Source organism: Schistocerca nitens, chromosome 5 (assembly GCF_023898315.1).
Source record: "Schistocerca nitens isolate TAMUIC-IGC-003100 chromosome 5, iqSchNite1.1, whole genome shotgun sequence".
Classification (NCBI taxonomy): domain Eukaryota; kingdom Metazoa; phylum Arthropoda; class Insecta; order Orthoptera; family Acrididae; genus Schistocerca; species Schistocerca nitens.
The window spans coordinates 354905681-354922947 of NC_064618.1; the positions used below are offsets into that span (position 1 = coordinate 354905681).

Sequence of the window (17267 nt, forward strand, 5' to 3'; positions counted from 1 at the left end):
TTTGGGACTCCATCTCGAAGAGAGTTTGCGGTATTGAAGTTCTTCATTCCTTCAAATTTCGGAAAACGAACCACTGTACACAGAAATTGTGAACCGACCATTTTCTTGAATCGCCTGATACAACTGCTGAAAAAGAGCATTGACTGACACTTGCTTTCTTCCCTGACTGTCTGCATCATGAACATCTGAACGTCCTGCTTCAAAATTCCTGCACCGTTCTCCCTTTTTCTGTCACTCATGAAATTTTGACCGTATTCTTTACTCATTCGTCTATTATTTCGGCTGCATTATATCCCTCAACACGAAGAAATCGAATGACAGCACGCAGTTCACACTTGTCGAGAGATTCCATTGTTCTAGGCATGTTTAAGTGCTCACTGCGCGCTCAGAACTGACAAATGCGACGTGTCGCGATCGACAGCATACTAGAGACGCTACGCAGTACATCTGGTCAAAGCTTTACCGGATTTTCACGGTAGTTTTAATTTCGCGACCGATCGGACCTTGAGGAAGAAAAGGGCTGTCGTACCATTTTCTATGTTGGCTGAATACGTGTATGATGAACACTACAGGGTAAAAGCCTGAACCCATTTTACTTTCAACATGTGCGTAATTTGCACACATTGGTCAGTTATGGGCAGTGTCAAAAATTTTCCACGTACACATAATAATTTATAGCATAACTCCATTAATTGGAACCATACAGATATGTGCCCCCTTTGTTTCCTGCTATTTTCGAAAGACATTTTACATGACAAACATTGGTTGGTTTGAGAATAGGCGGAGCCCGAAACCGGTCACCGACTAAACAAACATCCATTTTAGTTGCAACTCTATCTCTTTTCGCACCACAATAATTTATTGTGTCCCCATAATCGGTCCGCATTCGTGAACAAGTGGTCAGCGCCTTGCCATGCGGAAACAGAGTTCGATTCCCGGTACTACCAGGGTTTTTCTTTGGTGGGGAGACTGGAACAGGTTCCACTCAGTCTCGTGACACTAACTGAGGAACCAGTTGAACGAAGCCGGCCGAGGTGGCCGAGCGGTTCTACGCGCTACAGTCTGGAACCGCGCGACCGCTACGGTCGCAGGTTCGAATCCTGCCTCGGGCATGGATGTGTGTGATGTCCTTAGGTTAGTTAGATTTAAGTAGTTCTAAGTTCTAGGGGACTGTTGACCTCAGAAGTTAAGTCCCATAGTGCTCAGAGCCATTTGAACCATTTTTTAGTTGAACGAAAAGTACTGGTTTCAATAACAGCTGGGAGAGCGATGTGCTGACCTCATGCTGCTCCATACCGCATCATAATAACCGCCATATGGCAGAGGAAGACACGACAGCAGGTCGGCGGTCGCTGACCAGATCGAAAATTTGAGTTTAGTGTCTCCATAATTACCACGAACGGCGTCCCAAAATTATGGCACACATGTACTTTCGATTTGGTTTCTGAATCAGTGCTTGATTAGGTACGATGGACGGCATGTTGCTAGGTCTCAAATGTCAGGCGGTAGTTGGAAAAACTTATACGCCAGAGATATATGCAATATACCTAGCGAGCTCTTCTGGAATAAGCTCCATTCGCTACACAGCTGGTTAAACAAGTTGTAACTATAGTTTGCTCACGACGAGTTCACAGCAGGGTCCGGGGAGTGGAGAAAGCAAACTCCGCCTACCGAAGCCCAGTACATGGGCAACCGCGGCGAGTGTGGAAATGCTGGGCAAAAGACAGAGCTTTGCACACGTAGTGCTAGTACTACACACTACTAATCTGGCACGGCACGACAATCACTACGTAACGGATATGGTACTGCATCGTTAGATCGTCAACGTTGGCAGGTGCCGGACGCAAAACAATCGTGGGCCGAACTGTTCAAAATGTTCAAATGTGTGAGAAATCTTATGGGACTGAACTGCTAAGGTCATCAGTCCCTAAGCTTACACACTACTTAACGTAAATTATCCTAAGGACAAACACACACACCCACGCCCGAGGGAGGACTCGAACCTCCGCCGGGACTAGCCGCACAGTCCATGACTGCAGCGCCTAAGACCGCTCGGCTAATCCCACGCGGCATGGGCCGAACTGCCTCGTGCTGGAGCTTATGAACCAACAATATAAAATGTTGTCCAATTATCAAGACACATCGCTCACAGAAGAAAATATGTCATATTGACATGGGTCCAGGAACGCTTACGAAGTGTGGCGCCGGCCGGGATGGCCGAGCGGTTCTAGGCGCTACAGTCTGGAACCGCGCGACCGCTACGGTCGCAGGTTCGAATCCTGCCTCGGGCATGGATGTGTGTGATGTCCTTAGGTTAGTCAGGTTTAAGTAGTTCTAAGTTCTAGGGGACTGATGACCTCAGAAATTAAGTCCCATAGTGCTCAGAGCCATTTGAACCATTTGAAGTGTGGCTATAAAACATTTCATGTCAAAAACGCACTTTTTGTTATTGTCATCCTCAACATACTCCCTTCCCCTATGCCTACAACGCTCCATGCCAATTTTCCATTGATGGGAACAGTGCCGGAAGTCCTGGTCTGCAAGTTACTTGATGACGAATGCCGCTTTTTCTTTGACTGCTGCAGCGGTCTATAATCTTGTCCTTTTAATGCAGATTTCACCTTGTGGAACAGATGAAAGTCACATGGTCCTAGGTCAGGTGAATCAAGGGAGTTGTCTAATACTGGGATGCTGCACTTCGTTAGAAATATCTTTAAGAGACAATGCAGTATGAGCTGGTGGGTTGTCTTGATGCAGGATCTGTGGCTTGTTCTCCCACAATTAGGGTCTTTTTTTTTTTTCTTAGTTCCTCAGGGAGAAGAGTAACAGCCTCAAGGTAGTAGTAATAAAAAAGTTTTGTGACTAGGGCCTCCCGTCGGGTAGACCGTTCGTCGGGTGCAAGTCTTTCGATTTGACACCACGTCGGCGACTTGCGCGTCGATGGGGATGAAATGAAGGTAGTAGTATTGATTAATAGTTTGGCACTCCGAAAACCACTGTAGATACACAATTCCATGAATATCGAAAACAAGAATCACCATCGCTTTGAACCCTGATTTACTCATTCGAGCTTTTTTCGCTCTCAATGAAGTTGGACTCTTCCAATGCGTAGACTAGCGCTTAGTTTCTGGATCATGAGTAAAAAAATCAAGATTCGTCGCAATTTTTTACTCTCTCCAAGAAATTTGGATGATTTTCAATGTTATTCAAAGTGTCAGCACAAAAATTTTCATGAACTTCTTTTAGTCCGATCGTGAGGGTTTTCAGAATCAGTTTCGCACATGCTGTTCTTTTGTTAAATTGGTTACGTAATATTTGGCTTACGCGTTCTTTGTCAGTTCAATTCAGCAATCGACCGAATACTCACCCGACGGTCATATCGAATCAGATCACTTACTTTTTCGATATTTTCATCCGTTTTTTATGTTGAAGTGCGTCCCGGAGATGAGTCATCTTCAACGTCTTCTCGGTGAACCACTGAAAAGTTTCTTGTGAAACTTCACGACAATTCGTTGCTGTATTATTACACTTATCATTTTTCCGACAAAAGAAAACAACAGCTCTTATAGAAATGAAGGGCCGGCCGGGGTGGCCGAGCGGTTCTAGGCGCTACAGTCTGGAACCGCGCGACCGCTACGGTCGCAGGTTCGAATCCTGCCTCGGGCATGGATGTGTGTGATGTCCTTAGGTTAGTTAGGTTTAAATAGTTCTAAGTTCTAGGGGACTTATGACGTAATATGTTGAGTCGCATAGTGCTCAGAGCCATAGAAATGAAGGCTACGGCCGCATGACTTGCCTATAAACACCAGAGATGCCACATTCGACTGAGCAGGCTTCACAGATAATGGTCGTTCATCTTTGGAGCATGCGTACTTTGTGACAGCATCAGTCCCGTTATTTTATAGTCACACCTCATACTTCCGTGTTAAGTCATTTTCTACAAATCTTCATAGTACATTAATAATGGGACACACACAGGATAAGAACGTACAGCATACTGCATGAAATTCTTCCTTACATTAAATGATCTCGTGTGAAGAATAACCACGGTCGCGTAATGTCGGACCTGTGTTCAAATTAATAAGGGAAAGCGTAGAAAACAAAATAACATTGCGCGGCGCAGTAAGCCCCACTTTGTAGATGGAAATACGAGTGTAAATGATCTGGAGGGGCGCGCTTCCCGCCGGTGACCCCTGGCTTCCTGACATCCGCCTAGCCCCGTCCCGAACACAGTGATAACGTAATAACATCGTAATTCTCCGCTTTATCGATAATCTCTTTTATCCCCCGGGCGAGCGACCAAACACGAGGTGGGCCGTCGATAGCGGATGGGCCCGTGACTGCCTGCGTCTGCCGGATTAGGGCCGAGTCAACAGACCGGGGTCCTCATTGTCGCGCGCACGCCTCCTGGTTTCGACCGTCGAATTACAGATGACGGAATGATGGCCAACCATCGCGGCACTGCTGCCTTCTGGCGCCTCAGTCTCTGTTTCGATCCCCAGTGCCAACTCCACAGTTTTTATTCTTCCTGCATCTATAATTTTAGGAGTGGGAGGTCTGAAATGCGGCCTCGCGAGTCGATTAAACAACGACAATAAGACGCGAGTCGGTCAGCTGCAGCTTCAGATTGAAAGATTAGCACTAAACCGGTAGCTACAGAAAATTTAATTTTTCTTTCGTCACTACCGGCTACAGGGTCATATAATGAACACCATTACTCGTGGCGTTATGAATCTGACAATTTTGAATCCTATTCCGCGCAGAGAGCGTTAGCGCTTTGAATGCAACAATTTCCCGAGCATTTGTCTTAAATAAAAATCTAGAGTAGCTATCTTTTTTTTCCTATGACAAAGGATTTTTTATTTGTAAAATTCATAGCACATAACGTTCTGCCCACGATCCTTGATCTTCTGGCATCTGCACTTCTATATAAATTTCGGCAACTGCTCCATACTCTGATTGAAATTAGTTGCCATCTGACGTTTAGTGTCCAAAGTTGCGACGCTTCCGACAAGTACAGTTTGCGCCAGCCGCCACAGCGATCCGCTATCCACAGCGGTAGAAAATCACTTTTAAGTCGTAATTTTAGCAAGTGTAAGTGTGAAGATTAGTCAAGAGTGAGAGTGATCAGTTGATTGTGACGTATTAACAATAGTAATTCATAATAATAAATTGTGGTAAGGTTCTATGGGACCAAACTGCTGAGGTCATCGGTCCCTAGGCTTACGCACTAATTAAACTAACTTAACGCTAAGGACAACACACACACCCATGCCCGAGGAAGGACTCGAACCTCCGACGGGGGAGCCGCGTGGACCGTGGCACGGCGCCTTAGACTGCGCAGCTAATTCGTAGTAATTTCGCAGTAAAAATATTCTTACGAGACTCGTAACAATATTTTTAGTAATAATGTAACAATAGTTTCCCATACCTAATTCGTAGTACGAAGGTGTGGGAACTATTGACGTGTATATCTCCCGTAAAAGTGACTTTCGGGAAGATTCCTAAAAAGGTATTGTTACTATATAGGCCCTCTACCGAATACACTAGAAAGGAACGGAATCGACAATAAAAGTTCCACACACATAAATTGCCAGATGACGTCGTCATTGGAAACTCGTCCTTACATTATTCGTCGTAAGGTACATATTGGCTTGCCGCTTTCACAGTAGGTATCCGTTCACCTTCCATAAAGGTCTGGAAGCAAACGTTCTAGCACTAATGTTCTCGAAACAACCGAGCCACATATATATGGGAAGATGAGTATGTGTGTATAGTCAGTTTAAATAAAACTTTCTTAAACTTTGCATGTGACTTGATTATTTCTCATTACGGTAAAAGTAAAGGTAGCTCAAGATATCTTTAGCGCCCCCCTCCTTGAGGAGGATCGGGCAAAAATCCTGACATTGACGTATGATAAAGATCTCTGACCCTCGCTCGACTATCTTTCATCGCAGATCATAAGGCATGCGAAACTAAATGTTACACGAATCACCTACTGCTACGGCTCACTTAAGAACTGGTGGGCACAGTGCTTTGCGCAGCAGAAGTGGCAAGAGTGGCAGCCGACAATGCGACAACCCTCGCCCGCACCCTGGTATCTAGGTGGCGTGAGCAGTCCAGCCCAGAACCTGTCAAACTCCAACTACACCTGGATAAGAATAACAAAGTGACGGACAGACAGATAGTTGTTAACATGAAAACTACCACAGCAACAATAAGAGCACGAGTTCTGTGCACAGTTGTCATAATTATGTCTCTACTTCTTCAGCTGCCGGCCACACTCAGCTGCTGACGTCAGTTGTGATCTAGAACACTATATTGTTATGATCATCATCATATACATTACTTCTCAAGTCAACATCCCTTTTTCTCAGCACATACTAATTGTACAGGGATGAATGAGGTACCGTTAGAAAAGTTTTTAACTGGCTTCTGACAATGCATACCGATTTTGCGCTAAAGCTTAATGTTTATGGGAAATTTTAACATAAAACTTTTAATTATCATAGGCAAAAGGGCATCATGCATGCCCAGCTTCATACCCACATTTCACGAAGTTAACTTATGAATAACGATTACGAGACACTCTTTTCATATTACCTTATTACAACTGCCATTTTATTTGTTTTACAGAACTTATTAACTGGATAATTTGTATACAGCAGTCGTAGTAATAACCGTGAACACAGCGGTAGTCCATTATCTCTGCCTTTCGTACAAGATGATTTTTCTAAACGAATAGACTTTCCGAAACGACAAACATATTTGTCATTGTTGCCTTGAATTGTGATTTACCTATTGCTACAACGGCCCAACGTGTTTCTTGTAACTGAAAATCTTTGTTGAATTAAAAGTAACAGGTTATGTGGCCCTACTGACAGTCCCTGATTTCCGCCCATCGTACAAGCTGGGACAAACATTACGCATACAAAACACATTTTTGGACACATCGAAATGTATAAACAAGAATGTATAATAAATTACGATTATTACTTCATGTCGTTCGCTTCATTTTCAAAATGTTTTCTCTTCATTCCCACAATTACCCAAATCCCACGACTGCACTTATTCCAAATGCCGCCATTATTTAAAACTATAAAAGTGGGAAAGTTTCGCACGGTTCCTCTGGTTTGTTCTCATATGCTCTGTTTCTGGGAGCGGTACGCTTCTTTTACGGAATGTGGGAAGCTAACTGAAATGTTAGACAGGAATGCCTATATGTTTCTGCACCAATCCAAATAACCCAATTTTACGACGGTGTGGTGGGAATTATGCGATCTGTATAAGGAAGGAAGTAGTATATTCCTTGACACCTACTCGAAGCTAGGTTCTTACGTTAACAAATTTGTGAAGAACCTCTCTAGAGTTTATTGAGCATATGGAGTATGTAGTCTTCTTACTCTGATGTTAGTGCGTTTTGATACGGATTCCAGAAAGAGATAGATATTGGATAGCACGTGAGGAAAAAGTCTGCATCTTAAAGTTATTTACTTTTTGTTAGAATTCTTCAAATTAACTGGCATCCGTTTCCTCAACAAGTAGTTTATGTGTTCGCTACTTCTTGAGTCACTGCGTTAATGGGCTACGGCAGCAGACGACCGACACCAGTGCCTTTGCTAACAGCACGACATCGCCTCTCCTGGGCCCGTCACCATTTCAGTTGGAACCTAGACGACTGGAAAACCGTGGCCTGGTCATATGAGTCCCAATTTCAGTTGATGAAAGCTGATGGTAGTTTCGAGTGTGATGCACACCCTTGAAGCCGTGGACGCAAGACGTCAATAAGGCACTATGGAAACTATTGGTGGTTCCATAGTGGTGTTGGATGTGTGCATACGTTGAATATACTGGGCCCTCTGGTAAAACATAACTTATCACTGACGGGAATTGTTTATGTTCGGCTACATGGGGACCATTTTCAGCCATTCAAGGGCATCGTGTTCCCAAACAACGTTGGAATTTTATTGATGGCAATGCGCCATGTTACCTGATCATAATTGTTAGCGATAGGGTTGAAGAACATCCTGGACAATTCGAGCGAATGATGCTGCTACTCGGGTCGCCCGAAATGAATTTCATCGGAAATTTATGGGACATAATTGTCATGTCAGTTCGCGACAAAAATCATGCACCGCAACAGTTTCGCAATGATTGATGGCTAAGAAGGCAGCAAGGTCCAATACTTGTGCAGGGGGCTTTCAACGACTTGTTGCATCCATGCCACGCCGAGCTGCTGCACTACGTCGGGCAAAAGGAGGTCCGGTAAGATATTAGGAGGCATCCCATGACGTTTGTCACCTCAGAGTATCTTACATTTATCGACGTTTGAAGAGAGATGTTTTTCATTACATAAAGTGGAAATTTTGTCGAAATCTTTCTGCATTTCTTTACGATCGTACAACGACGATAGTTTCCTGCACACAACAGCATCGTCAGCTAACCATCTTACTGCGCTACTGAGCCTGTATGATGAGTAGTCCATGTATACTGAGGTCACATTACCCTTCCTTGGGGCGCACCCAATGTTACTTTCGTTTCTATGGAACATTTGCCGTTCAGTAACACGTACTGGCTGCTATTAGTCAAATATTCATCCAGCCAATCACATATACGCGAGGATACTTCGTATGACTATAACTTGTGGTCGTCTCTTGATGTGATACAGCGTCGAACGACTTAAGAGGAAATCTAGGAAGACGGGACGTATCTTTGCAGCTGCATCTACAGTATAGTTTGCGGGACGTGATGTATGACTAAAGCAAGTTGTGTTTCATACAAGTGGTTTTTCCTTAATCCGTGCCAAAACTTTGATAAAAGCTTGTTGACCTCCAGGAACGTCATAATGTTTGTATCCTCTAGGATCCTGCGGCACATGGACCTCAGCAATATTGGTGCGTTATTCTGTGCATCCAATCTTTCACCCTCTTTGCAAACAGCTGTTTCCTGCGCCGTTTTCGAATCACACAGTGCTATTTGTGATTCACTACAAATATGACCTAAGAAAAAAGTTAATTTCACAGCGTTTTTAATGTAAAATCTGGGCCATTTGTGTTCGCTTTAAGTAGTTTCGATCTCTCTCTCTCTCTCTCTTTTTTTTTTTTTTTTTTTAGCCTGGCGGAGGGGGGGGGGAGGTTAACTAACACTAATGTTGGCATCTCTCATTTGCCAATCAGGGCGGCGGGTAAGACATACAAGGTAGTACTATCCTCATGCACGGACAAATTTTTAAATGCTGAATTTAATACTTTTGTTTGCTGTCTAGTGCCTTTAGTTTCGACACCAGACAAATCCACCAGAGACTGATGGGCAGATTTGAATCCGAACGTTGCCTGGTCAGATTTTTAGGATTTTTTGGTAGTTCTTTCGCCATGATCTGACTCGATATTTTTGTACGCTTCACGTAAGATTCTTCTTACGGATGCGCGAATTGGTACAATCCGTCAGTTTCCACAACATCTCTTTTTTAGATAGAGTGGAGCAGCCTTGGTTTTCGCGGCATTCTGTGCATGGGATCGTTAAAGTAGGGCGGATGTTCGTCAACTTTTACTACTTCATTTCGAACGCATTTATCCACATCGCGGTTTATAGCGTCTTTCAACTTTACCCACAACTGTTCTGCGATTGTCAAATCCCAACGAAATGTTCGCAGATCGTTCTTTACGCAGTTGATAGCGATACTCTATTACGATCAAAGTGTAAAAATTATATTTTTCCGTGTTTAAAAGTAAGTGCAATCTGACTAAAGAACTTGCAGATTACATGCTGTATGCAGAAGAAACAAAAACACATAAAATATGCTGGGAATAATGGCAACAAATGCGAAAACTATGCTGTGATTACGGATATAAAACACTGATAATGGTGATATTGTTGCTAAAACTAGTTTGGGAAATAAAATAAAATAAATAAAAACAAAAGTTTTTGCATCAAGCCGGACCAATATTGCATAATGTCGACAGTCTTATCAGTTCGATCTAAAGTAAATTCTTTCCTAGCCTTCTTGATGGCCTTCCTGCCCTTAGTGAATATTGTTCTTGCAATATCATCATGGTCGCTTCCCTCATTAGTGAAACTCTCGAAAAGATTCGTTGTGTTTGCTAACTACATTCGCTACAAAATCACAACGCTTGTAGAAGTATTTAAATTCTGCATTCTACACTGCTGGCCGCCGTAAATGCAACACCCTGAAGGAAGCATCCGAATCAAGTGAAATTTACACCATGGGTTTGCAGCGATGAGATATGCAACTGATTAGAATTTCAGCGCAGACGCACATCACGCGCGCCTGTGGCGCCACCTCATAGCGCCATTTAAGGCTTGGCGATTTCGACGAGTGTACGTTCGGCACGTGTGTTTACCTTGTGGTTGTTTCACAAGACGATCAGTTATGCCTCGTAGACAACAGCGAACATCTTTTGATCAAGTATCCGAGTTCGACAGAGGAAGGATAGTGGCTTAACGAGATTGTGGATTATCATACAGAGAAATCGATAGTCTTGTTGGATGAAACCAAACAACTGTAATGCGGATATGTGACCGTTGGATGTAGGAGGGTACGACGGACCGACGTGGTCGATCGCATTCACCTCGGTGCACCACTGCACGTGCTGATAGGCAAATTGTGCGCATGGCAGTGACGGATCGCTCAGTGACATCCCGAACCATAGCACAGCACATTGCGTCTGTAACGCATCATCCAATGTCTGCGCGTACCATTCGACGCCGTTAACAGCAGAGTGGTCTGTCCGCAAGACGTCCATTGCTTCGTCTACCATTGCCGCAGAACCACAGACGTCTCCGTCGCCAATGGTGTGATGACAGACGGATGTGGACGGCAGAATGGAATGACGTTGTCTTTACTGACGAGGCACGCTTCTGTCTGCAGCACCACGATGGTCGGATTCGAGTGTGGAGACACCGTGGAGAGAGGATGCTGGACAGCTGCATTATGTACCGCCACACTGGTCTTGCACCGGGTATTATGGTATGGGGCGGTATTGGATATTACTCTCGCACGCCTCTAGTACGCATTGCCGGTACTTTAAATAGCCGGCGCTACATATCCGAGGTGCTGGAGCCAGTTGTCCTTCCTTACCTTCAGGGCTCGGCCACAGCCATATTTCAACAGGATAATGCGCGACCACACGTGGCACGCATTGTCCAAAGGTTCTTCGTCAATAACCAGATTGAATTGCTTCCCTGGCCGGCTCGCTCTCCGGATCTTTCGCCGATAGAAAACATGTGGTCCATGGTTGCTCAACGAGTGACCCAGATTACATCCCCAACTGCCACACCAGATGATCTTTGGCAACGTGTGGAAGCTGCTTGGACTGCTGTACCCCAGGAACACATCCAACGTCTCTTTGACTCAATGCCGAGACGTGTGGCAGCGGTGATCTCCAACAATGGCGGTTACTCTGGCTACTGATTCTGGCAGGAACCACATGTAACAGACGTCTGTAAACGTAATCATTTGATACTTGGTCAACATGTTATCTACAAAATAAATCTTGTTGTGCTACCTCTTGTCTTTCTTGGTGTTGCATTTACGGTGGCCAGCAGTGTATTTTATTCTCTTCTCTTTACTGCGACAGCTTTTCACGTTATACGCTGGTAGTCTTCGTTGTCCTCCACCAGACACGTTACTTACACAGTTCTGCATGCGAATAACTGATTAATTTACATTTTAGGTCCGAGAGAGCAAACCGGCTCTAGACATCTAGCGCTTAATATATACAAACACAGTGATGTAGCGACAATTTTTAGAGAAACACAGACCTTATGAGGCCACATCCATTGTTTAGCTCCCTCGGGCAAAATCAAAGTAGGCGTTTATGTAACCAAGCGTGAGCGCAAACTAACCTTCTCATTAGAATGAGCACCTATTTCCCAGTTGTGCTTTCGGGAATAACAATGCTGACGGCGGAGACGCTCAACTCAGAGCGATATTGACAAAATTGACATTGCAAAATAAAGCTGAGATTATTTGACGGTGGAAGCAGGGAGGTACGCCTTGATAGAGAAACACTGCTCCATTTCCCCTCGTATTTCTTAATGAAATCTGTAGATCGTTTGATCCCATGACAATTCACGAAGTTACGATCACTATTTCGAAAAAAGAAATAAACAATGTGATGAACAGTGAAATGAAGCTTCGATAATAAGTACTTCTTCCACTTGAGAATAACGTCCTAGGTCTGCTTCAAAGGCAACAGGTTCTGGGTCGTCCAAGAACACTAGATATATATACCTTAAATTTCGTGCTGCATTTCTTCTGTCCTTCACTGTGTAACTCTTACACAACAAGCAACACAATCATCCACGAAATTATATTGAACGAACGGCCAGTTGGTCGTCTATACGTACGAGGGATTCGCCACAGCAAAATGCGCTGGTTGACCGCTTTCTACATCACGCACCTTGAGGGAAACTGAAGTCCCAAGTCAAAACCATTGTTGTTAAAATATACTGTCCTGACAACAGTTACCATAACAAAAACCCGACAGAGGTGCCTAAAAATTGCAACCTTCTACCGAAACGAATGGTGACTGTTTAAATCGTGAACACGTCTAGCTATCTGAAACAAGATGATGAATCTGAATTTTAATGTATGTAACAGGTGGAAAATAAGGTGAAGTTAGCGAAATACGTGCACCTGACAGCAACTCTGGCGATACCCAACGTATCCAATCCTTCCTACGACGACTGTAAGAAGACTGCGAGTCGTCGGTGAATCATGTTCATATCTACTTTTTTTTATTTCGAGCTACTACAGAAATACTGTTATGATGACCCTTCCAAAAGGTGTAAACTAATGAAACACTATCGACAACCTTTTCGTAGGATAGGCTCTGGCCTTGAAGAGACTGAAAACGACCATATGCAATTTATATGAGCTATAATAATGTTCCGTACTTAATCAAAAAAATCAAAATTCTTGTCTTAAGCATTATCGCGTCTTTCTAAGACTGATTATTCTCTTCAATGCCGCTGTTTCACTGTTGTAACGAGATATACCAAGGAAAAGTACAGTTCCCTGTGATAAAAGGAGCTAAATAGCAGTAGTCATATAATCTGCAAACGAAATGTTAATACTGTACTTAGTTGAAAGGTAAATTGTGTTGTAAATGCCACTCAGTTGTCTAAGAAGTCTTGAGATCTTCTAGCTTCCGCTTCAATAACGAATGCAAACGCATGATTTTGCTTCGCTTTCACACGTGTCTAAACGCCCATGCGGCTTGCGTTAATAATGATCCTAAGTATTTTGACGAATGTAAGGTTTCCCAGCGCTATTTGCACCTCGAGCGGAGCGAAAACAGTAAATCACTGAAACGCCGCGTCCTGTACGGTGTAGGCAACCGAGCGCGTAGAGAAACAAATGCACTTTTGAGTACTGCTCTGAGGAAAGAAGTAGGGTTCAATTAAGTTGTGTTCTTAATCTGTATATATACGTCAGGAAAACTGCGTTCCTTTGCATAATGGGCAAACGACTCCAGCCGGTCACTGAGAACTACACAATTAAAAAAAACTAAAACAAAATCGAGTAAACTGAAGCGTCTGTATCGAAAACCGCACGGTTTAAACACATGCATTCAAGAAATGTAGCATATTAATTCTCCGGTAAAACCAATGTGTACAGCAACAAGCAAACGCTAAATACAAAAAGAAAGATTATTTTCAACAAAGTATAAACTAGTTACGAACGACGCAACAAGCCACAAACTCTTTTTTAAATGTTTTACTTCAGTTCCATAACGGGCTTCGGGCTGCCATACCCATCTTCAGACGGCTGATATTACATAGGCATTTCGATCCACAGCATGTCGTCTGCTCCTGCACTGCTACAAGAATATTTAAATATTTAGTACCACTTTATAAGTTGTTCCGTTAATCAAAACACGCTAAAGTGCTTGCACTTATTTAGATATAATGTAAAATAGTAGTATTCACTTACATAAGTTCCAGAAAACGGCAGTGTGTTGTGTTCTGTTGTGGTTCATACGGTTTTCCATGTATTATACGTAGTTGAATTACAAAAAGCACACATATTTATAAATATTGTTGCTCAAAACATTTATGTAACTGAAAATATTAGCCATCTGAAGATAGGCATGTAGCCCGAAACCGATTATAGCGCTAAAATACAATATTTTAAAAAGGTTTTGTGGCCAGTCGCTACCACTAACGGCAGCGGAGTTCACAAAATCCAACATGTATAAATTAGCAAAGTTTAAACTGTTTTACGGTGATAAAATTTCGCCATTTTTTAAAAAAGTTATCCAGCAGTTCAACTCCTTATTGCCCGTGCTACCTTTTCATCTATATGTCTACGGCATGCACACCTTCGATCCAAGCATTGTTGCCTAAACATTACAGAATTCAACTGTTGTAACAGTTTTCACGAATTTAGTTGATTTATACAATGAAGAACCAGTCGCAAAAATTATGAAACCATTGCACAAATAATCGATCAACACAGTTGTAGATCTAAAATTAGACATAAATTTTTTGTTGTTCATTTTTTTATGTCAAAGAATATATTCGTTTTAAATAACTGTTTACAGGAATTTTTTGTCTTTTTTGTGTAGCGTTTGATTTTTCTGTACACTAATTCGATGAGTGCATAAATAGAAGCGCACAATAATGCTGGAAATAGTACCTATGAAACAGTTGTCTCTTTTAGTGTTCTATCTTTTGGAGAAGAGAATGCATATCGTAAATGTGATTAAAAATGAAGATCAGAACGCCTACATTTTCCCTCAAAGCGTAATTCGTACGCAAAATTAACGTATCAGATTTGGAAGCGCAAAGAGCGCGGGGTTCCACGTGCAACCGGCTTACGGCTTTATCTGAGCACTGCATCTCGATCACGCATAACAGCCCCGAGCCGGATACGGCTATCCAATCTACAGTGTTTACCTTTGGAATTAAAACCCGTACTTCGCCGGTTCCTGACGCAGCGAAAGAACCTGTTTCGTCGGCAATAACCGGCCGAAGAGAACGTGCGGAGCAGAAAATAAGAAGACAAAAAAGCGTTACTCGAACAAGAGATGTAATCGAGGCGACACTCACCGACAACGAACACCAACAACGCGAAGGAGGTCTTCAGTGGCATGTTGATCGAAAATTCATTGACGATGATAGAGCTGCACCATTTCACGAGGTCCGTCCCTCGCACGGTCCAACAACAGACTAAAACATTTGACAGGTCGATCGCAGCATCACGCTGCTCCGCGAACGCAGCGCCTCTTGCGGGCGCTTCGTGAACAACGTGGGGGGGAGCACGCCGTAGCCAACCTGTGGCCGGTGCAGGGGAGTATCTTTTCGTCGTGCTTTTTTCGTTTTTTACACGGTGCTAATGGAGAAGACTAATAAAGGGCAATGCAAACGTTGGACGTACAGCGTCCACCTCTCGATACCACGGGCTAATGAAGTTACAGCTTACTTTTGTCGTAAAGTAAATCAGATCCGTGACCCTCTATCCTCTATATCGCGATAAAACAAAACGAGCTTCCCCGCCCCTGGATTTTTTCGATGTTCTTTGTGAATCCTATCTGCTAAGGATGCCATTTAGCGCAGCAGTACTCCAGAATGAGGAAGGACAAGAGTAATACAGACAGTCTCTTCAGTAGATGTGTTGCACCGTCTAAGTATTCTGCCAATAAAACCCAGTCGTCGGTTCGGTTCGCCTTCTCCACATTTCCCATGAGATAATCCAATCTAAGTTTTTCGCAGTTGTAATCCTCAGGAATTTAGCTGATTCGACAACCTACACATTTGTGTGATTTATTGTTTAACCCAGAGTAAACGGACTTTTTTTTTAATTCTCATTTGAACGACATTACACTTTTTATTGTTTAAGGACAATTACCACTTTTCGCACCATGCAGATATCTTGTCTACATGACCTTGCAGTTCGTGCTGACCTTCTGATGTCTTTATTAGACCGTAAACAACAACATTATCTGTAAACAATCTAAGAGGACTGTTCAGATTGTCTCCCAAATCTACAGGGTGATTCACGAAGATTTGCAAATATTTTAATATGTTATTCTACAACTAAAATTAAAGAAAATAGTTCATATAAACATAGGTCCGCAACTGATTAGTTACGGCTAATAAAAGTTTTTGCCTGAAATTTAGCAACTTCGCTAATATGAAGCCATCGCAAAACATCAAGAGATTAAAGCAAAGCACGATTTCCATTTATTTTGTTGTTATTGATCTGGTGAATCTAATAAAACATGTCCCAGACGTGTATCTGCAGTGGTTTTCCAGAACATACGAGAAGTTTTTAATTTATTAACTACTTGGCCCAATATGTTTTTCAAATTCTAGACAATTGCACAAAGTTTTCAACAGAAGATGTAGAGAATTTAATTTTGGAAAAATGATGGTTATAACGTTAACTGAAACTGTAATATGAATGTGTCAGATAATCTTCTTTTGTTAATACCATAGCATACGTGAATTCATGTTAAACCGGAAGAAACAAAGCTCAATGTTAAGGAAGTTGTACAGCGTATAAACAATTTCACAATACATTCGCAATAAATGTCCAAACCACCGAATTCAACGCATTTAGGTGCACTTATATGAACAGATTTTGTTACTCGTTTCAGTTTCGCAGGGTTGTTCTTAATTTCGTCTATTGCATTCATACTGCGGGCAAGTAATGAAGATACACGCCTGGGACATGTTTTATTAAATTCACCAGACCAATAACAACAAAATAAATGAAATCGTGCTTTACTTTAACCTCGTACAGTTTTGCGATGGCTTCATATTAGCGAAGCTGCTAAATTTCAGGCAAAATCTTTCATTAGCCGCAACTCTGTAACTAAACATTGCGGACCTATGTTTATATGAACTTTTTTCTTTATTTTTCCTTGTAGAATAAGATATTAAAATATTTGCATATCTTCGTGAATTACCCTGTATAGATTAAGAACAGTAGGGGTCTCCATCGTTTATTTGGGGAGCCCTAGATATCACTCCTGTTTTACTAGATGAGTTCCCGCCAATTACTGCAAACTGTAATCTTTCTGACTGGAAGTCACGAATCCAGTCACACAATTAAGACGACATTCCAAGATCACACAAATTGATTAGCAGCCACTTGCGAGGAACGGTGTCAAAAGCCTTCTGGAAATCCAGATTTATTTAATCGCCCAAGATTAAGGTCATCACACCCACTCTTACAACTAACTAGGCATTCTACACATTTTGCCTTACATATATTACAGTAAACATGTTATACTACA

At 42.5% G+C, this 17267-nt stretch overlaps 1 protein-coding gene across 1 annotated transcript in view; it reads right to left on the reverse strand.

Moving 5' to 3' along the window:
• LOC126259629 (inactive tyrosine-protein kinase 7-like) overlaps positions 1-15169 on the reverse strand; it is a 523717-nt gene extending 508548 nt beyond the window's left edge. The window contains exon 1 of the mRNA XM_049956550.1: positions 15076-15169. Within this exon, the coding sequence (XP_049812507.1) occupies positions 15076-15118 (43 nt within the window). The 5' untranslated portion in view covers positions 15119-15169. The remainder of the gene's footprint in view (positions 1-15075) is intronic.
• Positions 15170-17267: the final 2098 nt, after the last annotated feature.